Source organism: Pristis pectinata, chromosome 1 (genome assembly GCF_009764475.1).
Source record: "Pristis pectinata isolate sPriPec2 chromosome 1, sPriPec2.1.pri, whole genome shotgun sequence".
In the NCBI taxonomy this organism is placed as follows: Eukaryota; Metazoa; Chordata; class Chondrichthyes; order Rhinopristiformes; family Pristidae; genus Pristis; species Pristis pectinata.
In genome coordinates, this window is record NC_067405.1 from 42795208 (window position 1) to 42818699 (window position 23492).

General features: G+C 39.2%; 1 protein-coding gene across 1 annotated transcript; it reads left to right on the forward strand.

Moving 5' to 3' along the window:
* Positions 1-291: 291 nt before the first annotated feature.
* On the forward strand, positions 292-20641 carry LOC127577719 (kalirin-like). The gene is made up of 7 exons (XM_052029214.1): positions 292-315; positions 4155-4182; positions 4321-4483; positions 6781-6902; positions 15722-15853; positions 18508-18675; positions 20535-20641. The coding sequence occupies exons 1-7, from the start codon at positions 292-294 to the stop codon at positions 20639-20641; spliced, it is 744 nt and encodes a 247-aa protein (XP_051885174.1).
* Positions 20642-23492: the final 2851 nt, after the last annotated feature.

Below are 23492 nucleotides of genomic sequence, written 5' to 3' on the forward strand. Positions count from 1 at the left end.
CTTGGAGGGGAACCTTCAGATGATGGTCTTCTCAGTGACCTACTGCCCTTGACCTTATGGTTGGAGAAGTCTCTGGTTTGTACGAGCCTAGGAGAGTATCTGCAGTGCATTTTGTAGATTACACACACACACACACACACACACACACACACACACACACACACACACACACACACACACACACTCTGCAGCCACAATGCAATGATGGTGGATCAATGAATATTTGGTTCAGTAGGTGTGGTGCAGGTCAAGCAGGCTGCTTTGTCCTGTTTGATGTCAAACATTTTGAGCATGGTTGAAGTTTCGGCCATCAAGGCAAGTGGAGGGTATTCCATCATGATCCTAACTAGATTATTATGATAATTCCATAAAGCTAAGGTTGTGAAAAGCTCTATCACAAATGGTGAACCCCAAAATAGAAGAAACGGGAAAATTGTTTCAGAAGGGTAATGTCCACCACACAAAAGATAGAGGGTGCTAGGATAAGGGCTCACAAGCTAAAATGTAAGCTAAAGGGTAGAATTGCTCCATAGTATCTAGTGAAGAGTCATTTGCCGAAGGATATCCAACCTCTGACGTGCTCTTGAATTTCTGGTCAATGGTAACCCCACACCCACACCCCACCCCCCAGGTTGCTGATGGTTGGGGACTTGGTGACGGTGATATCTAAGGCAGGTGGTTAGACTTTCTCTTGTTGAAGATGATCATTTCCTCGAGATTTGTATCATGAACGTTACCTGGAATGTTTCCCCTTCGATGCTCATTGACTTCACTTTAGCAGGACATCCTGATGTTATGTTCAGTCAAATCATGCCCTTATGTTAAGGGCAGTCGCCACCTTCTGGAATTTATGTCTTTGGTCCATGCTTGGATCAAGGTTAGGATGACATCTTGAACCAAACTGAACATGGATAGCAGTTTTTTTGTATATAAGTGCTTTTTGTGGAAAGGATAGAATTGGGTGATTTACACATTTGTTGGGTAGATGCTAGCATTGTGACTGCACTGGAACAGCTTGGCTAGATGTCTTCAAATGTCTTTAAAACCACAGCCGGATGTTGTCTGGTTCCTTGACCTTTGCCTTTGCCTTATCCAATGCATGATTTACTCTCCTACCTTCAACTGCAGTACAAGCAGAAGTCTGTGTTTTACAGTAGAGGCTCGGGCTGCCATCATCATGTTTCTGGATGGTCAACTAAGGAACAGGGTTTTGAAGGTCAAGACCTCAGGCCTGGCACAAAATTGATGATCAACTGGAGAGCAGTGATCCCTGTCCTCCTATATACCTCTGACACCTGTTGTAGGGTGGCATAATTGTGCAGCAGGTGGTGCTGCTGCCACACAGCTCCAATGACCCAGGATCAATTCTGACATAAGGTGTTGAGAGTGGAGCTTTCATTTTCTCTCTGCAACTACATAGGTTTCCTTAGGGTGCTCCACTTTCCAACCATATCCCAATGATGTGCTGATAGGTTAATTGAGTAATGAATTTTGTCTTAGTGTATTTAGGTGGCAGGGAAATCAAGGGAAATTGATTGGCATGTAGGAGAGAATAGATTACAAGAAAATAAGTGGAGAAATGGAACTAATGTACATATATGAGCCAGCACAGACTTGGTGGTATCTTTCCAGTGCCTTGATGTAGGCTGGATAGATAACACCAACACTGCAAAATCCTCCAAATTCACTGGCAGGATAAGCAAGCCAATGCCAGCGCCATCTGCCAGACCAACATCACCTGCATGGAGGCTCCAGTTACACCAAGTCAACACTATTGGTTAGACCATGCTACCTGCATGCCCAACACCAGACTGCCAAAACAGACACACTCTCCCCTGCTATGTCTTGGGAGGAGATTAGCAGGGAGACAGGGGAAAAGATTCAAGGATGGGCTCAATATTCTCACTGACTTGTGGGAATCCCTGGCCGATGATGACACAAAGTGGAGAAGGAGCATTCAGAGTAGTATTGAGAACATTGGGAACACACAGAAGCCCAGTGTAAAGGACAGAAGGAGTGCACCACTTTGCAAATTACCCAGCAGTATCCCTGCCCCATTTGTGGAAGAGCCTGTAGTTCCCAGACTGGCATAACCAGTTGCATCTGAACCCATAAAACTGGAGTGGAAGCAAGCCAACCTCGATCCAGAAGGACTGTCTGAGAAGAAGAAGTAGGATTTGTCAAAGGGACTTTTTAAGCTCTCATTGTACCATTTAACGTGTTATTGTCACTTCTTATTCTATCCAAATCTATCACCTCACACTTTTTACTGCATTACATCTCACCTGCCATGTGTCCACTCAGCCTGCCCATGTCCTCTTGAATCCTACTACTATCTTCCTAACTGTTTACACTTCCAAATTTGTATTTCTACTGTTTGCAATTAGAAATTTCATTTTTCACTCTCTAAATGTCCCTTCATTTTTGAAAAATAACACCTTACCCCCAACAGCATTGTCAGTATTCAAAGTTCTTTTTGAGATATATTTATTCCATTCAATTTCATTCACTGTTGACAATGTTTAATACTTGCCCAAAATGACTTATTGGAGAATCGTGAAAAAGGGTTTGGCATTGAAAATGTTTATTCTTCAATATGGCAGCACGGGATAAAGACCTGGTTCTTAACTGAAAGAAAAACAATTCACCTCAAGCTCTGCTTTGTACTTTAATATTAATTTCAGGAAGTTATGTTTACGATGTTCTATGTAATGTAATGAAATGAAAGGCCATACAGTGTAAAGTCATGTTCCCAAGAAGCAGGGCAATTGAATTCTTAAGTAATAGTCTGAAGTATTAAGATAATTTCATGAGGTTACATTATAAATTTTTGTTTCTATTTCATCGTTTTATGTTTTTGAATTATACAGGGGAATAGGAGCTTAATTTTTTTTAAATGACCACAGGGTGAGGAAATCCCTGCCGAAATTCATCCGCAAATCTTGCAGAAAGCATCATTGGTGGAAGTCTAGAAATATGTACCAATCTTTGATCATGAATGTTGAGTGGCTAGGGACAATTATATAAGAAAGAGGCTTTGAGCCATGTCATTACTGATGTCATATTTAAATATACCTGCACAAGATCAAAAAGATAGTAATTTGTTTTTGTAACTCTACAGAAAATTCTAAATAACTGTACCTCGGTACAAGTGACAATAATAAACCAATACCAATACCAAATAATGTAGAATGCTAAGAAAAAGAGGACAGAAAAGAACTAAGTCAGTACTTTAACTGCTGTAGAATTAATTTTATTGCAAGTTAATGGGAGAAGTGAAAGATGTGCAATGTTCTGATGTTAAATTATTCTTACAGAGGACAATGTCATCTAAAGTAATTGAACTTTCCATAGCATTCCCTGCATCTCAATGTCCAAGAGGTCTTTTTGGCTCATAATTTCTATCCAGGATCTGATGCATCCCACATGCTGAGGAGTGTATCTGTTATTTGTGATGTATCATGTGTCCATCAGAGTTCTAATTTAGTAAATTGTTGGCAATTTGATAGAAGTTGCCATGCCTGAATATGTCTGTAGATGTCCTGCAGATCTGAGGGGATCTAGTCTACAGATTCATAATGGTAGTAATGTGGACAATGACTTCATTGTCTGATGGAAGTACCTCATGGAGCACTTGAGAAGGAATAGGAGAAGTGAGGATAGGGAACACAGCTGGAAGAAAATAACAGACAAACTGCTTTGTTGAATTATACACTATATACCGATTATCTTTTGTACCATCACACCAAACCACACACCCATGGGAGATGCAAGGGTGCTGAACTTCTGCGAGGGCACTTGTGAATGCTGTGGGCTGGATCTTTTTTGGCCTGGTTACAGATCTCACACATTGGGGCCTGATGACTTTGTCAGATTTCAAAGTACATTTGACAATCCAGTCAGTTAAGGGCAGTGCCTTTTGATGGGTCATTCAGTTCAGTGATGAATCAAATTGAGGTGCATTTCTTACACTAGATTCTGCAGTGTTTGTTAAGATAATTTAAAATTATACCTTGTTCAATATTAGCTTTTTAAGCTTTATAGTTACGTGTTTAAATAAAATAAATTTGTTACACCAAAAATCTATTCATTTAAGTTGCAACTCATCAAAAAAGCCCTTTATACTGATCACAAATTTTCTTTTTTTGCTGCAGTTGCTAAATCCAAATTTTATTCATGAAGGTAAGTTGATCCTTAAATATCTGGGTGTTGAAGTTGCACTATTGTAATTCAGAATAATTAAAGATGATTTTGAATGCTTTGCACACTGTACATTATAGATCTTATTTTCACTGGTTTTAGTATTTTCTTTTTGTACAGTGGCACCTGAATTTCTCATCCCCTTGGCTGACTTGACCTGTGCTATTGGAGAGACAATCATATTGCGCTGTAAAGTTTGTGGAAGACCAAAACCTACTGTCACCTGGAAAGGGCCTGATCAAAATGTCCTTGTGAATGACAGTCGTTATACTCCATCACTCAGGTAGCCTCATTAGTTAGATCTCCAAAAAATGTAGCTAAACATAGGGAAACTAAAAGTGTTTATCTTCAGAAAGTGAATGCTTGAGAAGTCCCTGTCTTCTAACAATGGTAAAAGCTATAAATGATGAAAGAGTTTTGTTGATTTGATTGATGCTATTGAAATCAACGTAGATGATGCCAATCTCTCATTAGGTAGCAACATTATGCCACCATTTCTCTTTTTGGCAATAGCATAAAGTATCAGAGACCAGAGTTAATCCCACACATTGCATCACATAGATGTCAACTGTCAGCTTTTTATACAGGTGCCAATTTTCAACCAATGTGTCAGCATTTTGGTTGTCACCTTCAATCAAAGAAGATGGTGAGAATGGAGCTTGTTAAAACTACATATGTTGAAGACCATAAATAATGAGGCAATCTTTTGTGTCATTGTTTATTGCACAATAGTTGAGATAAATTAATGCAAGCTGCTAACCTTTCAAGAATCCATTAATTTAATATTTGACCCCAAAGTAGTTTTACATTATTATAGAACCTGTTAAAATGCAGTTTCTAAACAGGGTATTCTCCAAGTGAGCCTTAATTGTTGGCTTATGTGAAGATTTATTTTATCTTTTTAGCCAAGCTAAATGTTATCAAATATGAAGGTATTGACATAATTCGCGGCATTGCCAAGGTTTGGAAATAAAACAAGAAATAGCTTAGAATTATGTATTTTAATGAATTCTCGGTGCTGAGAGTCACACTGCAAATTACTATGGGGCCAAAAAATGTCAATACTTGCAACAAAGTAGGCTCTTGAAAGTGGTACAGGTTGCCATGAATATGTTTTCAGTCCATTGCATTGAAATCTACCTTCAGGACTTTATTTCTATTATCAGGATTCTATTTCTTTATCACTGTTTCTAATTGCAGTGATGTAACATCAGGTAGATCAGGAATGTAAGGTACGCCAGGCCTACTGTATGTTGTGCTCTCATCCCACCTGACTGCAAGTCTCCAAATGCTGTAACATTTTCTCCTGGGTTATCAGACTTGATCCAATTAAGTTCAGAGACTTTTACCCAGGGCTCTTGTCTCTGGAAGCCACCATTGTCGCCACTCTGTAGATGAAAGCAATTGAAAAGCTTCTTCAGGGATGGCTACAATTATTTGGGAACGTCTTAAGCAGCATCACAGTATGTTGAGAACATCTCCAGAGTTCCACTGTCTGCATCAGAGAAGAGGAAGCCATATCACTGTCTGCACATGCTATCAGTGTGTCTGATCAAAGATCACTTAAAGAGACTGACCCTAACATATTTGAAGTCTAAGTGTTGGATGGTATTTCCATTTGGCACCTTTTATGTCCCTTGATTTTTAATTCTTTTGAAGCCAGTGGAGGTAGCCATCTGATCAACAGGCCAAGTGATTCATACTCATCCAATTCACACTCATTCATTTCAGAATACACTTAAGAGAAATACATACCTCAATATCCTTGTGCTCCTATTTCAATGGCTCCCCATAATATTTAAAATGTTGAGAAATAGTTAATTCAGATGTGAACAGCTTTGGTGTGATTTTTAACATGACACCATTTTTATCAGGTGAGTATAGTGATGTTTTTGATTATTATTTTTAATTGCTTTCATTAGCAGGTGGCAAGGACAGCCACCTAAACCCCTTGCAACCAATCACGTCACTCACCAGGGCAAGATGATTTTACATTAGTTCCCATTAACTTCACTCCCAGAACAGGTGTTGACTAAATCAGTAGATTAAGAGAACTCTGGAGTTAAAGGAGACCAAGCTGCAATTCTACAGCAGTGGGTAAGTTCTCTGGTGGGCAATTAACCCATGCACATTTAACTATCTGCCTGCCCAATTAAAATTTGTTTTGATTTAGGCACTGAGCATTAGAATTGCTTGCTTATTCCAAATCAACATAATTTCCATCCTCCCTTTCTGACCCCAAGCTCCCACTCTACTGATCAGGTTGAACAACGTGGATTGATAATGTTAATTTTGGGTTTTGTTACCTCACCTAATAGGAAACAAAAACTTGCAGGACTTTATATTCTTGGAAATTGAAGTGTTTGTTCAAAAAAATTAAGTAAGTCGTGTTGAATGATAATAGGGCATTTTGGATAGGGTCTGTGGACAAAATAGATGAGATTATGCATCATTTACTTTGAATTGAAAGACCTGTTATCTTCAAAAATCGATATACTTTCACAGAATTTACTGAATTGCTTGTGTAAATTATTTAGCTTTATTTTCATTAAAAAATGCATTCTGTTTTTATTCCCACAGTGATTCTGGGGAGGTTATGCTTAAAATCTGTAATATAATGCCTCAAGATAGTGGAATATACAGCTGTCTGGCAGTGAATGAAATAGGATCAGCATCATCTTCAGCAACCGTCAAAGTGCAGGGTAACAAAATCTTTTCAAATCATCTTTTATAACTTACTCTGTTAAGACCACTTAAATATCACTGTGATACTGTTTGTCTATTTATGGGATATTAAAGAAACAGAATTGCTCTGATATATTGGCCAGCCGACAGTTAATAAACGAGTTTGAATTGTGGAAAATGTTGGCAGCTCAGATCCAATTTATGTTTGGGAACAGTATCTGGAAGGCAGATTGGAATGGAATGTCTTAAATGAAATTACAAAGAGATGATCCAAACATGATATTAATGAATGAACCAATTTGTTTCTTTTACTAAATTCATGCAGAATCCTTGTAACTTATCAGCCATACTTTAGTTACTGTGAGGGAAAGATCTCATTATCATGGTATATTCAACAAGGTAGACTAATCTCATTTTTCTATAATAAAAGTGGCCTCCTAGGATGTATTTCCTCTTTATGAACAAGAGGGCACAGTTTTAAGGTGAGAGGTAGGAGATTTAAAGGGAATCTTGGGGTAAGATTTTTTTTATGTTTTATGATGATGGCTCTTTTCTATTTTCAAAATGGACATCAGTCTTTCACAGAGACACAGAGATTGCAAATGCTATAATCTGGAGCAAAAACCAAACTGTTTGATGAACTCAGCGAGTCAGACAGCATCTTATCATTCTCTTCTGTTTGGTTTCTAGTGGATTTATTTGCTCTTTTTATTATGCAATATATAACAATGTTAAGGCAGGAAAGAAGCATCTTTTTAAATATTGGTATCTTTTTGTGAAAAATCAACTGTTTCTTTCCCAGAATGCATTATGTAAAGATCCCTTATCTCATTAATAACACAAACATAGTAGGTTACCATTGGCCAGAAATTTAACTGGAGTAGCCATGTACAAAGTGTGGCTACAAAAGCAGGTTAGAAGCTGGGAATCCTGTGGTGAGTAACTCACCTCCTAATTCCCCAAAGCTTGTCCACCAAGTGGAGTCTGATGGAATAGCTCGCCACTTGCCTAGATGAGTGCAGCTTCAACAACACCCAAGAAACTCATCACCATGCAGGACGTAGCAGCCTGCTTGATATTCACCCCATCCACAATCGTTCACTGGCTTCACTGCCAATACACAGTAGCAGCAGTTTGTACCATCTACAGGATGCACTGCAGCAACTCTTCAAGACTCCTTAGAACCTTCCAAACTCACAACCTCTACCAGCTAGAAGGACAAGGGCAGCAAAAGCATGGGCACACCACCACCTGGAAGTTGCCCTCTAACCCACACGCCATCTTGACCTGGAAATGTATCGCCATTCCTTCGCTGTTGCTGTGTCAAAATCCTGGGACTCTCTCCTGGTGCTGCACTTCTACTTTCTCAGATTTGTCACTTTGCTTGATAGCAGTGATAACGTATATGCAAGGCCATTCTGTTGGATTACATTTTGCTATTGTTGGTAATCATAGCACTTAATGGATTCCTAGTTTTGAGCTGCTATCCCATCTACATCGCCGGTAATATCAGTGTGAAGACGGGACTTCATCTGAATTAAAACTGCTCTTTACCTCTTAATGGTTTGGTGAAGATGAGGTCAAATCAAGTTTACCTTCATGCTGATTTGCCGTCACTTGTGTCACAAACCAGCAACAAAAGAAACACACTGAGCATGATTCAGTGTTAAAAACTATTTTATTAATCACTACTTATGATAATACGTAAAATAAAAGTTAAAAAAAATGTTAGTATGTTAGAATTCAAGAATGTTAAACCTCGAACGTTAACCCCAAAACTAAACTCTTCGTGTGTGTGTGTGACAAAGTCCAAAACTCCCAGTTCCGGAATGGTTCTTAAAGTTCAGTTCCGCAAGCCATAAGGTGAAACATGAGCAAGGGCTTCTTCAACAACCACCGTTGTCTGAAGATAAGATGTAGATGTAGAAAAACATAGAGAGAGTACATACGAAATCCAAATGTTCCACGATGGAACCCAAACGACACTCCAGTGTTTACTCGGTAGTGACTTCCTCACCCCGAAAAGCATCCGAACCGTGGTCGTCCACACACAAATACCTGTTTCCTTCTACAGGTCAGCAACAAAGTGAACTCCACCGGATTACTTCCAACTTCCATACATGGATTTCTATGGCAAACACAGTTATTGTTTCTCATCCATCGATAGAGAAAACAAGCAGGCTGGTGTCTCTCTCCCTTCTCTCTCTCTCTTTCTTCTTCTTCTTACTTCTTCAACAACGTCATAACGTCCTTTATCTTCTATTGACGTAAGCACGCCCCACACACACATACACACACACTCTCTATCTTAAAGGGACTTTCACTGAGTCCATAACACCTCCCACCTAAAAAAAAATTTTCCCAAGAAAATTTTAACCGCGCATAGAGTTAATAATGTTAATAATTATCACGCTACACAACTACAGACTATCAGATTAGTACAGATATATGTTTCCCATTTAACATCGGGAAAGACAATCAGCAATCACATTATCTTTGCCTTTAATGTGAGTTATCATGAGATCAAACTCTTGCAAAATTAAACTCCAGTTTAACAGCCTTCTGTTTTTGTTTTTGACTCGGCTCAGAAACACCAATGGGTTATGATCTGTATACACAGTCAATGGTTTCTGAGCGGTGCAAACATATACACTGAAATGTTGCAAGGCTAAAACAAGCGACAGTAATTCTTTCTCTATGGTGGAATAATTCTTTTGATGCTCATTAAATTTCTTTGAAAAGTAAGCTACAGGATGGTCAATATCATCAAGGTCACCCTTCTGCAACAACACAGCTCCTGCAGCTTCATCACTGGCATCTACTGCTAATGAAAATGGCTTTTCAAAGTCAGGTGTTCTGAGCACAGGATGGTAGCATAAATGGCTTTCAGCTTCTTAAATGCTTCTTGACAAGAATCTGTCCAAACAAACTTTACTCCCTTCTTCAGAAGATTAGTTAGGGGAAGAGCAATATCAGCAAAATTTTTACAAAATTTTCGATAATATCCAACCATTCCCAAAAATCTTCTAACAGTCCTCGTATCTGTGGGAATAGGGAACTCAGATATTGCTTGAACTTTTGCCTGAACAGGAGCTTGCTTGCCTTGACCTACAACATAACCAAGATACGTCACAGTGGCATGGCCAAATTCACTTTTAGCCAAGTTAACTGTAAGGATAACCTTGGAAAGTCTTTCAAACAACCTTTCTAACGCAGAGATGTGATCCTCCCATGTATCATTCCCAGTCACTAAGTCGTCAATGTAGGCATCTGTATGCTTTAACCCATGAATCACTGAATTAATCATTCTTTGAAATGTTGCCGGAGCATTTTTCATTCCAAATGGCAAAACATTGTATTCATACAATCCAGAAGGGGTTACAAAGGCTGAAATCTCCCTTCCTTTATCTGTTAATGGAACACACCAGTACCCTTTTAATAGGTCAATCTTTGTAAGAAATTTTGCCTTTCCCACTCTGTCTATGCAATCATCCACCCTAGGAATAGGGTAAGCATCTGACTTTGTTACAGCATTCACTTTCCTGTAATCTGTGCAAAATCTAACAGTTCCATCAGGTTTAGGTACAATAACACAGGGCGAACTCCAATTTGAAGTAGAATGTCTAATAATATCATTTTCCAACATGTATTTTATTTCCTGATCAACAAGTTTACTTTTTTCCACATTCATTCGATATGGGTGTTGTTTGATTGGTTTTGCATCCCCAACATCAACATCATGGGTAATTATCGATGTTCTGTTTGGAACATCTGGGAACAGATTTTTAAATTTTAAAATTAATTCTCTCATCTGTTGTTTTTGTGAAACTTGTAAATGGTCCAACTTCGTTTCAAGGTTCTCCATGATATTTTGGTTTTTTAGTTTCGATGGAACAATATTTGGTCTAAATTGGCCTTCCTCAACATCAACATCAGGCATTCTAGAAACAACCTTTACATCATCCACCAAGGCCACCACTGAATCCCTCTCATTATAAGGTTTTAGCATGTTTACATGACAGAGTTGTGTTTTCTTGCGTCTATCTGGTGTTTTGATTATATATGTTAGATCAGTCACTCGAGATTCAATAACATAGGGTCCAGAAAAACGAGCTTGCAAGGGATTATTTTGGCTAGGGAAAAATACCAACACCTTTTGCCCCACTGCGAATGTCCTAGGCCGAGCACGTCTATCAAAATATGTCTTCATTCTTATCTGGCTTGTTTTCAAATTCTCTCTCGCTAGCTGGCAGACTCTCTCCAACCGAGTTTTAAATTTTTGGACATAGTCCAACAGACTCAAGTGAACTTCCTCATTAACCCATTGCTCTCTCAACAACTCCAAAGGTCCTCTCACCCTATGTCCAAATACAAGCTCAAACGGACTAAATCCGATTGACTCCTGGATCGATTCTCTAACGGCAAACAAAAGTAAATGGATACCTTCGTCCCAATCCTTGGTGTTTTCAAAGCAATAAGTCTTCAGCATATTTTTGAGAGTAGAATGAAATCTCTCCAGAGCTCCTTGAGATTCTGGGTGATATGCAGATGATACAATCTGCTTTGCTCCCAGCTCACAGACTATTTGTTGAAAAATTTTTGACATAAAATTACTACCTTGATCAGATTGGATTTCTTTTGGCAAACCAAACAAGGTAAAAAATTTTACAAGAGCCTTTGACACCGTCTTGGCCTTAATATTTCTAAGGGGTATTGCCTCTGGAAATCTAGAAGTGGCACACATGATGGTTAACAAATACTGATTTCCAGTCTTAGACTTTGGTAAGGGGCCAACACAGTCCACAATCACCTTCGAAAAGGGTTCACCAAAAGCAGGAATTGGTTTCAATGGAGCCACAGGGGGTTTTTGATTTGGTTTACCTACCATCTGACAGGTGTGGCAGGTTCGACAAACATCACCACATCTTTTCTCAAACCAGGCCAATAGAATTGTTTCAAGATCTTCCCTACAGTTTTATTCACACCAAAATGACCACCCAAAGGCATACTATGGGCCAGGTTTAAAATCTCATCCCTATAAACTTTGGAACAACAACCTGATGAATAACTTCCCATTCCTCAGTAACAGGAACATGAGGAGGTCTCCATTTCCTCATTAACACTCCATTTTTGACATAGTATCCAGTTGGCACTTTTTCAATCTCCTCACATGAGAGTGCTTTTTCTTTCAATTCTGTCAACTCAGGGTCCTTTGTCTGTTCCACCATAAAATCCTTCCTTGACAAAGACAAATCTTTAAATTCAGGCTCACTATAAGGATGTTGATCCTCCAGTGAAGACAGAAAAGTCTCAGATAAGGCATCAAAATTTTCTTCCTGTTTAGGACTGTCACAAGGAACCACATCAGACTGCACCAGACTGTCTGTCTTGGCTAATTCTCTAGCTCTAGCTCGAGTCACCGCACATGATGGGTAAACATCTGGATCATTCTCAGACTCATCAATCCTTGGTTTGGTTGTTAACCGTACCACAGGATCACTTTCTCCATTTGCAAGGTCATTTCCCAATAACAAAGAAACTCCTTCCACTGGCAAACTAGGTCTTATCCCTATCTCGACTGGTCCTTCTACGAACTTTGACTTTAAAATCACCCTGTGTAAAGGGACAGACATGGTCTCACCTGTAACACCTCGTACTAGATTTACTTCACCAGTGTCACTTTCTTCACCAAAATTTAAAACACTGTCCAGCAAGAGAGGTTGACTAGCCCCAGTATCTCTAAGAATTTTCACTGGCACCTGGGGTGACTCATCATTCAGTGAAACAAAACCCTCTGATACATACGAACGGAATTCCTTTCTCACCTCCTCCAACTTTTCCGCTTTTCCCTCTTGCAAGGACTGGTCTTTAACAGCATCTCCTAAACCTTTTTGATTTTTAATTGCCTGAAAGCAAGCATTGGGCCCAGCTTCCTTCTTTTTCTTCAAAAGGGCACAATTAGATATCACGTGGCCAGGTTTCCTACAGTAATAACAAGTACGCTCAACAGGTTTCTCCAGCCCTGGCTTCTTTTCATTTTTTCCTTTTTGATTACCTCCCAATTTAATCTCTGGTTTACCTGGATTGTCTTTGTAACTCTTTTGAAAGGTTTTAGGTTGTCCCCATTTGGATTTATGGGTTAAAGCATAATCATCTGCCAACCTAGCAGTTTCTTGTAAAGTTTCCACTGCCTTTTCATTTAAATATGTTGTTAATTCAGCTGGAACACATCTTTTAAAGTCTTCCACCAGTATCAATTCTGTCAATTTATCATAATCCCCATCTACATTTTTAGCCAGGCACCATCGTTCAAAACATATTCTCTTTCCATTGGCAAATTCCATATAAGTCTGATCTGCAGATTTCCTCAAGTCTCTGAATTTTTGTCTATAAGCCTCAGGGACCAATTCATAGGCCTTCAAAATAGCTTGTTTTACCTTGGTATAATCAGCTGCATCCTCAACAGACAAAGCAGAATAAGCTTTTTGAGCTTTACCTTTAATCACACTCTGTACCATAAGAGCCCATCCTTTCCTTGGCCAGTTTGAACTCACAGCAACCTTTTCAAAATGTTGGAAATACTGATCAACCTGATCTTCTTCAAACGGAGGGACTAATCGAACCTCCCTGCTGGCTGAAAAACCATCATCAGAATCAGATTCCGAACTCCTACGCTTCATTTGTAACTCATGCTGCCTCTTTTTCTCCTCGTTATCCAGCTCCATCTGCTTCATTGCTAGATCAGCCTCTATCTTCATCTGAGTTAGCTTTTGTTCGGCCTCTATCTTTAACTGGGTTTGCTCTCGTTCAGCCTCTATCTTTGCCAGCTGCACCTGTGCCTCAGAAATTGCTATTTCACTGCCAGGAAACTGTTTTAACACTTCCTTCTCAAACACCTTCTTTTCCACATAATGGCCAGCTATCAGTCTCTGAATATCTGCCTTTCTCATAGACTGCTTTACTTCTGTAAGGTTTAGCCTTGTAGCAATCTTTATCAGATCATCCTTTTTCGCCACCTCCAATCCCTTTTGGGTTGGTGACTCCAAAAATGCCTTAATATCCATTGCTGCTGGTTTCCACACACACAAGCCAATTAAAAAGAATTTATCAGACCTCCCTCAAAAATCTTTGGATTGAATCTCGAACAAATCTCGTCAATCTGGGGTACAATCCCAGACGACACTCGTTAATCTTTGGATTGGATCCCAAACGAATCTCGTTAACCTTGGGAACTATCCCGGACGAGCCCCCAATTTTGTCACAAACCAGCAACAAAAGAAACACACTGAGCATGATTCAGTGTTAAAAACTATTTTATTAATCACTACTTATGATAATACGTAAAATAAAAGTTAAAAAAAATGTTAGTATGTTAGAATTCAAGAATGTTAAACCTCGAACGTTAACCCCAAAACTAAACTCTTCGTGTGTGTGTGTGTGACAAAGTCCAAAACTCCCAGTTCCAGAATAGTTCTTAAAGTTCAGTTCCGCAAGCCATAAGGTGAAACATGAGCAAGGGCTTCTTCAACAACCACCGTTGTCTGAAGATAAGATGTAGATGTAGAAAAACATAGAGAGAGTACATACGAAATCCAAATGTTCCACGATGGAACCCAAATGACACTCCAGTGTTTACTCGGTAGTGACTTCCTCACCCCGAAAAGCATCCGAACCGTGGTCGTCCACACACAAATACCTGTTTCCTTCTACAGGTCAGCAACAAAGTGAACTCCACCGGATTACTTCCAACTTCCATACATGGATTTCTATGGCAAACACAGTTATTGTTTCTCATCCATCGATAGAGAAAACAAGCAGGCTGGTGTCTCTCTCCCTTCTCTCTCTCTCTTTCTTCTTCTTCTTACTTCTTCAACAACGTCATAACGTCCTTTATCTTCTATTGACGTAAGCACGCCCCACACACACATACACACACACTCTCTATCTTAAAGGGACTTTCACTGAGTCCATAACACTTGCTACAGGCTTAATCTTGCAACTATGCCCTTTGAGACTCTGCTAGCTCAATCAGTACTTATGTTACCTTGTCATTCAGTACTGGACTTTGAAGTCCCTCATCTAGAATGCACCTATCAATCCTTCTAGCATTTTGTATTCAAGATGGAAGAGTACTGATTCATTAGTAGACGGTATGCAGCAGGACTGCTCCATACACATGTTTGGCCATTCTGGGACTTGTGGGGTTGAGAATCAATAAGGAGCACATCCAGGATATGTCCTTCCCATTTGCATCACTAACTCCTTTGGGTTTATTCAGCCAGTATGCCAAGAATAACACTTGGATGATAAAAGAAGAGTCTGGATGTTGGTTGAAGTATGTTCTTTGTGAGGATGACTATGTCAGTTTGGTTCTTCAATAGTCTGTTTGATAACTCTCCCAATTTTGGCACATGCAGAGATTTCAATGAAGAAAACTTTGCCAGATTGATTAAACTGAGCGATGTAATGCCAAAGGTATTGATTTAAAAGTATTTCACAGAAACAATATGGGGCTATAACACTTTCCTTTTCCCCATAATAATGCTGTGTGATTTTGATTCCAAGCTAGTGTAGAATAGAGAGGTTGCAGGCAAAGTGCAGTACAGTACTGCCAAAGTTTTATTTTTAAAACTAAATACTTTAGGTTTGACAAATAGGTATTCTGCAAAGGGAACATGGCTGTCCAAGTATCTTTGCACTCTTGATAAGGAGATTACTGCAAACGGTAACTCGTTCATATTAAAAGCTCTCAATTCACGTTATCTGTTCTTTAGATGCTGAACCAATCACATTTAGTTGTTGTTTTACTACTCTGATCATATTCTCCCATTTTCAGGTGTTCCAGCAGCACCGGGTCGGCCAATAGCCCAGGAGAGAAGCAATAGTTCTGTTATTTTGAGATGGTTACCTCCAGCAAGTACAGGAAACTGCACCATTTCCAGTTACACTGTCGAATACAGGGAAGAAGGTAATCCATGATAGAATGTGTTTTTACCATAATACTGCGTATCAGTGTCATTTTCTCACTTAACCAAAATTAATGAAGAGATAGCTGCTCTGATAAACTCAATTCAGAGCAGTTCATAATATCCTAAGTAATTTTAAAACAACATCTTAAAAATGAAAATAAGTCCTACAATAATTATGAATAATTAGGATGTAGTTCAGGAGAAACATCTTTGCCCAGAATAGCAGTAGTTTTGTATTTGGTTTAACCAATCAATATGTAAAACAATTGTATCCTTCTTGCATGCCTCTCTAATTGCCTCCTTAGTTCCATCCCCTACATCAACCACTACTGTCTAGCAACCTATAGACAACCCCCACCAATGTTGTTTCCCTCGGTGTTTTTTAGTTCCACCCATACAGGTTCCCATGTCCAACATTTTTCTTCATCATTGCACTGATTTCCTCCATCACTAACACCATCACAACTTCTTTTTTGTCTGTACTTGCTAAATTTTGAATACACCCGGATGTTCAGTTCTCATTGTTAGTCACCCTACAGCCATCTCTTCATCATAGCATTAATGTATATATCTATTTGCACTGTTAATTCATAAACCTTATTGTGAATGTTCTGCATGTTAAGGCACAATGCCTTTTGATTTCTTGTTTTGATGTTATTAGGCCCCTTAGTATTTTATGAACAATGGCCCCATTTGCCACATGCCCTTGTTCTCTCTGTCTTCCAGTTTTGCTTCTTTTCTACCTTTCATTTCTCCCCATGCTTCCCCCTCCTCTGTTTCCTGGACAATTTCTGAACTAGCTGCTATTGAAGACCTGTAAGGACTCTCATTGCTCAGACAAAGCAAGATCACTGACCCCTCCGTGCACCATCTCCACACTACTCATCAAGGACTGTTTGTCACTCCAGGACATCTCACTTTCCCACCACCCCTACCCCTCCCAACTTCTGCATTTCTCTTGGTGCTGTGACCCTTAACATCTCCTTTCCACCACAAGAAAGGCCTTTCCACTTGTTTTCGCCATGGACACCTCCTACCCAAGTAATCCAGCACCATTTTACTGAGTCTTTGCTCTGCCTGCTAACCTGCAGTGAAATAGACATCTGTGGAGCTATTGCTGGGAGACACACAAACTGTAATATTGCAAATCCCCAGGTTTTGATGAACATTTTTATGAATCTACTAATACACAAAAGATATATTCTTCATTAATGTTCCCAATTCACACCACAACTTTACATTTGGTTGTGTAACCTTTTTGCGTGCTATTGTGCAATTTCATTGCAGCACAAGTCTCCAAGCTATTGGATCTTTCTGTTATCTCTTGTGCATGCAAACTATCGTAGTTTTACTAAGCATGCTGATCACAATATCCTCCATTGATGAGGCTGCCAATAATACATTAGTAATTTCCTCTGAAAGTGTGCAGTAGATTCCATTACAAAAACAACTCTCTTTTTCACTCTCTAACCCCAGCATATGGATGGCATTTCATCAGGATTGGTTTACATCTTTTTCCCCTGCACCTGAGGCAAGCAAGGGATATTGTCTTTCCAGCAGTCATATTCTTGAAAGACTAGCAGACTTATGCAGTGTACCCTATCCAGTGGCAATTGAAATGCTGGGCCATCTTGAGTGGGAATTCCAAGGCCAAGGGGCAGTATAAAATCCTCACTTTATTCTTAGAGAAGGCCTCATCTACAATTTGTGTTGTTAACAATCCTGCTGGCAGTTCTTGCAACTCTAGTCCTACTGCTAGACTTGGCCACAAGAGAATCTGCAGATGCTGGAATCTGGAGCAATGCACACAAAACGCTGGAGGAACTCAGCCGGTCAGGCAGCATCTAAGGAGGGAAGTAAACAGTCAACATTTTGGGTCGAGACCCTTCATCAGGACTGATTATTAATTTAATTCATTAAGTACCAATGTTTCACTGTCTTCTGAAGGTTATTGTAAAATGCATATTGAATACAAGTTAAGAAAATGAAGTAAATGTTGTTAAACTGCTAAAATACAAATACATGTAATAGTTTTAAAAATTGGACCCTGTGCATTTTCAAGTTTACAGAATGATTTCTAGAATCTTATTTATCAAAATATTTCTTAGATTTTTTTTTATTGTTGCTCACATTTATTGGATTCAGATTCAATCACCTTTGCATGCACACAGCATGTATTCATCTTATGCAATCTAGCCTTGATATCAATCTAATACATAGATGGCAAGTAGGTATATTTCATTACTGTTTTATCAGAAGATTGCTCTCATTTTTTTATTAATCCACACTTGCAAGAGGTTGGTATCAGACTGCAAATTGGAAATATCAGATGTGGTAAAACTTAATGTATCTCTTTGTTGCCTTTTGAAAGACAAACAGCCTTTGTGTTAATGATCTAAATAGAAAAAATATGCCTGACCATTAATAATATGTTTATGTAATGTAGAAATCAAAATCAGCAGTTTTTGTTTTAATGTTTTGTAGTGGTTTCTCCCAATTCCTCAGTCCAATTAGTTAAACAATAAAATCCAGAAATATACCTGCATGTTAACTTAGCCACTGTATGATTTATTAAAATTAAAAATATAGTTAACAAGAGACGAGTACTTGCACTGAAATGGAAAAAGTAATATTGGAGTTCTTCAATGTTTAGGATCACTGGCATGGCAGCAGTCAGTAGCATCCACTTTGGACACCTACCTTGTGATTGAGGACCTGATTCCAGGCTGTCAGTACCAGTTCCGAGTCAGTGCAAGTAACCCCTGGGGAATCAGCTCACCAAGTGAGCCATCTGATTTTGTAACTCTATCTTGCAACAATGGTAAGTGCATCTGAGTTCTATTTACCCAAATATATAAGGAGAGTGATTTTGAAAATATATTGAGAATTTAAAAGATTTATTATTTTTCTGTTAACAGTTCAGGTCAATGATCTTTTCATGAAACATCATTACCTGAAATATTAACTGTTTTTCTCTCCACAGCTATTGCCTGAGCTGCTGAGTGTTTCAAGCATTATTTTTAAGATCTCCAGCATCCAGAGTTGAATGCATATTTTTCATAATTTCTGTTCATTTTGCCTATTTCTAAAATATATACAGTAATACATTACAGAATATTTGGTTGGAAAAGTATGCATAGTAATTTTTCTATCAATTACATTAATATTTTGTCACATATTAATGTTAATGGTCCAGTAATGTAGCATTTGCAAGGGATTTGTTAAATAGAATGACTGATGTACAGAGCTGGAGAGTAGGAGCAAACAGATTATTTTTGGGTTGGGTGGCTGTGACCAGTGAGTGCACAAAGTTTGATGCTGGGGCCCCAGTTGTTCATAACTTGCATTAGTGATTTGAATGAAAGGGCTAACTGTAATATTTTTAAGTTTGTTGAAGATACAAAGCTAGATGGCATGTGAGGAAGATGGAGATAGGCTTCAGGGTGATATTGACAATCTATGGAAATGAGTGAGGACTTGGCAGACATAAAATGGTGTAGAAAAATGTGAAGTCATTCACTGTGGTAGAAAAAAATAGACAATGGATTTTTTTAAATGAAAGACTGAAAGGCAGTGGTGTTCAGAAGGATCTGGGTATCGTTGTACATGAATCATTTAAAGTTAACATGCATATTCAGCAATCAATCAGGAAGGCAAATGGTATGTTGGCCTTTATCACAAGAGGATTTGAGTACAAGACTAGCGAGATCATGCTCTAAGTGTTTAGAACCTGAATGACTCCACACATGGCATATTAGGGGAAGGATACAATAAAGGAAGAACACTGGAGGTTCACCAGATTGATTCCTGGCTTGGCAGGTTTGTCCTGTGTTGAGAGATTGAGCAAACTGGGCCTATAGTCATTGAAATTTGGAAAAATGAGAGGTGATGTCATTGAAAAGTACAACATTCTTATGAGGTGTGCCAGGTTGATACAGAATTGCATCTGACATCCAGAATTAGGGGTCACAATCTCAAAATAAAGGGTTAGCCATTCAGGAAAAAGATGAGATGAAGCAAAATTTCTTCACTCGGAAGGTAGTACATCTGTGGAGTTTTCTACCCAAGAGGGCTGTGTAGATTCAGTTGCTGAGTGTATTTAAGACCGAGATTGATAGGGTTTTAGATATTAAAGGATGTGGGGTTACTGCAGGCAAGTGATTCTAAATAAAAGATCAGCCATGATTTTGTTGAAAAGCAGAGTAGGCACAAGACCAGAAGACCTGCTCCAGCTTCTATTTCTTTGCTTCTTAATGTAAGCACACAACAGTTATTCTGAACTGAAAGTACTGGCAAAAAAGTTGAAATTCATTGAAGGTTATTGTTACTTTTTCATGCTCATTAACACCATGGAATTTAAAATTAATCTATTGTCCATCTTGCTGCAGTAAGATGTCACTTAAGCTTTAATAAATTTGAATGAAGCAGGCTCGAATTTAAAACTACTTGCCCACTTGCATATAATGTAAATTTCTACTCTAATTTCTAATCATCTTTGGTGAGAGATTGACAGTTAAACTGTTAATTCATGTAGTAAGAGTTACCTGATTCCAGGCCAGATCGGTCAGTGGACCATAAGAGCCGTCAAGTACAATTGTTTTTGGTGTCACTTTTGTTTGAATTAGTAAATTAATTAATGGCCAATGAATCATATTCTAATCACTTTTCATCTCTATTCAGAGCCTACCAGTGATGACTCACGAATTCCATGGAAGGATAATTTTGAATCTGCTTACACGGAGCTGTTTGAAATTGGAAGGTACTGTAAATCCACATTAAAAGGATAATTTCCAGACATCTGGAAGTAGTATTATACCTGGTCCCATGACAACAGCATTTCAGTTCATCGAATACTGCTGTTCATGTATGTTTCTGTATTTATTGTCTTTGGCTGGAGTCACATCTCACACAGAAGAAGATTGTTATGATTTTCGAGGTCAATCATCTCAGCACCAGAACTCCGCTAAAAGATTTCCCCTGGCAACATTCAAAGTCCAACAATCTTCAGCAGCTTCACTAATGGCCTTCTTTTCATCATGTTAGAAGTGGAAATGTTCACTGATGATTGCACCATGTTCGGTTCCATTAGCAACTCCTAAGCACAAGAAGCTTAATTCCTGTATGTATCAAGAGCTGTAGAATATTCAGGCATGGGTTTATCAGTGGCAAGTAACATATGTAACATGTGCCAAGCAATTACCATCTCCAAAAAGGGAGTCTAACCACCCACCCTTGATATTCAATGGCATTACCATTGCTGAGTGTTCCACCTCCATTAACCTGGGGGCATTTGTGACTAGAACGTTAACTGGACTAGCTGTATAAATAAGTAACTACAAGAGCAGGTTGGAGATTGGATATCCAGCAATGAGTGGCTCATTTGACAAGCCAAAGTCTTTTCACCATCTACCCAGAAAACATTAAGTGTGCATTGGAATCACCTCCTCTTACCCTGAGTGCAACTCAAACAAAACTGATAAAGCCATCCAGGACAAAGCAGCCTATTTGATTGGCACCTTGTCCACACCCTAAGTATTCACTTTCTCCACCTGATATTATGCTAATTGTTAACCACAAATAAAATAAAAGTTGAAACAACTTGATCTGACAAATTTTGATAACCTTACAACAAACTTAAGTTAAAAATACTTTGGTTCTTAATTTCTACATGAAGATTTCAGTGTCTAAAGATTAATGGAATAAGGATGTAGAGGGATACGGGCCTAATGCGAGCAAATGTTATTGGTGTAGATGGGCATCAAAGTCATCAAAACAAGGACAAAGCAGGCCAAAGACGCCTATTTCTGTGCTGTACATTTCTATGATTCTATGAAACAGTTTTACAGGCTGGAAAGCAACAAATCTCACTTCTGACCTGGAGAGAGCATTCACAAAGATGCAATAACCTTTGTTGTGTAGATTTCCCTTTTTTGAACCCTATTTGCTGTACAGAATTTTTTGGGATCCAGCAACAGTAATGTCATCAAACAAGTTGAGCAATCAACATTGAAAGGTTCTCAGACAATAAAACAGGAAGTGCCTGTACAAATTTGTAACTAACGTTTTAATATTTTACAGAACTAAATAAAGATTGTGACTTGCTTTAATTGATATAGCATGGAATTTTGAAATAATTATTTGTAATGTCAATACATGTGTTAAATTAGGTTTAAGGGGCAAAGAAATTGTTAAGCAATAGTTATGACTTTGCATTCTATTTAAATAAGAACATAGAACATTACAGCACAGTACAGGACCTTCGGCCCATGATGTTGTGGCGACATTTTATCCTGCTCTAAGATCTATCTAACCCTTCCCTCCCACATAGCCCTCCATTTTTCTATCATTCATGTGTCTATCTAAGAGTCTCTTAAATGTCCCTAATGTATCTGCCCCCACAACCTCTGCCGGTAGTGCATTCCACACACCCACCACTCTCTGTGTAAAAAAAAACTTACCTCTGACATCCGCCTTATACCTTCCTCCAATCACCTTAAGATATCTTTATTAGTCACATGTACATCGAAACACACAGTGAAATACATCTTTTGCATGAAGAGTTCTGGGAGCAGTCCACAAGTGTCGCCACGCTTCCGGTGCCAACATAGCATGCCCACAATTTCCTAACCCGTACATCTTTTTGGAATGTGGGAGGAAACTGGAGCACCCGGAGGAAACCCACGCAGACACGTGGAGGACGTACAAACTCCTTACAGACAGCGGCTGGAATTGAAACCGGATCGCTGGCACTGTAGTAGCGTTATGCTAACTACTACACTACCGTGCCTTGCCCCCTCGTGTTAGCCAATTTCGCGCTGGGAAAAAGTCCCCGACTGTCCACTTGATCTATGCCTCTTATCATCTTGTACACCTCAATCAAGTCATCTTTCATCCTCCTCCTCTCTAAAGAGAAAAGCTCCAGCTCACTCAACCTATCCTCATAAGACATGCTCTCCAATTCAGGCAGCATCCTGGTAAATCTCCTCTGCACCCTCTCTAAAGCTTCCACATCCTTCCGATAACGAGGCGACCAGAACTGAACACAGTACTCCAAGTGTGGTCTAACCAGAGTTCTGTAGAGCTGCAACATGAAGGCCAACACACCATACATCTTCTTAACAACCCTATCAGCCTGCACGGCAACCTTGAGGGATCTATGGACGTGGACCCCAGGAGCCCTCTGTTCCTCTGCACTGCTAAGATTCCTGCCATTAACCTTGTATTGTGCCTTCAAATTCAATCTTCCAAAGTGTATCACTTCACATTTATCCGGGTTGACCTCCATCTGCCACTTCTCAGCCCAGTTCTGCATCCTATCAATGTCCTGTTGTAATCTGCAGCAAACTTCTACACTGTCCACAACACCACCAACCTTTGTGTCATCAGCAAACTTACTAACCCACCCTTCCACATCCTCATCCAAGTCATTTATAAAATCACAAAGAGGAGGGGGTCCCAGAACAGATCTCTGCGGAACACCACTGGTCACTGACCTCCAGGCAGAATGCGCTCCATCTACCACCACCCTCTGTCTTCTATGGGCGAGCCAATTCTGAATCCACACAGCCAAGTTTCCCTGGATCCCATGCCTCCTTACTTTCTGAATGAGCCTTCCAGAGGAACCTTATCAAACGTTAA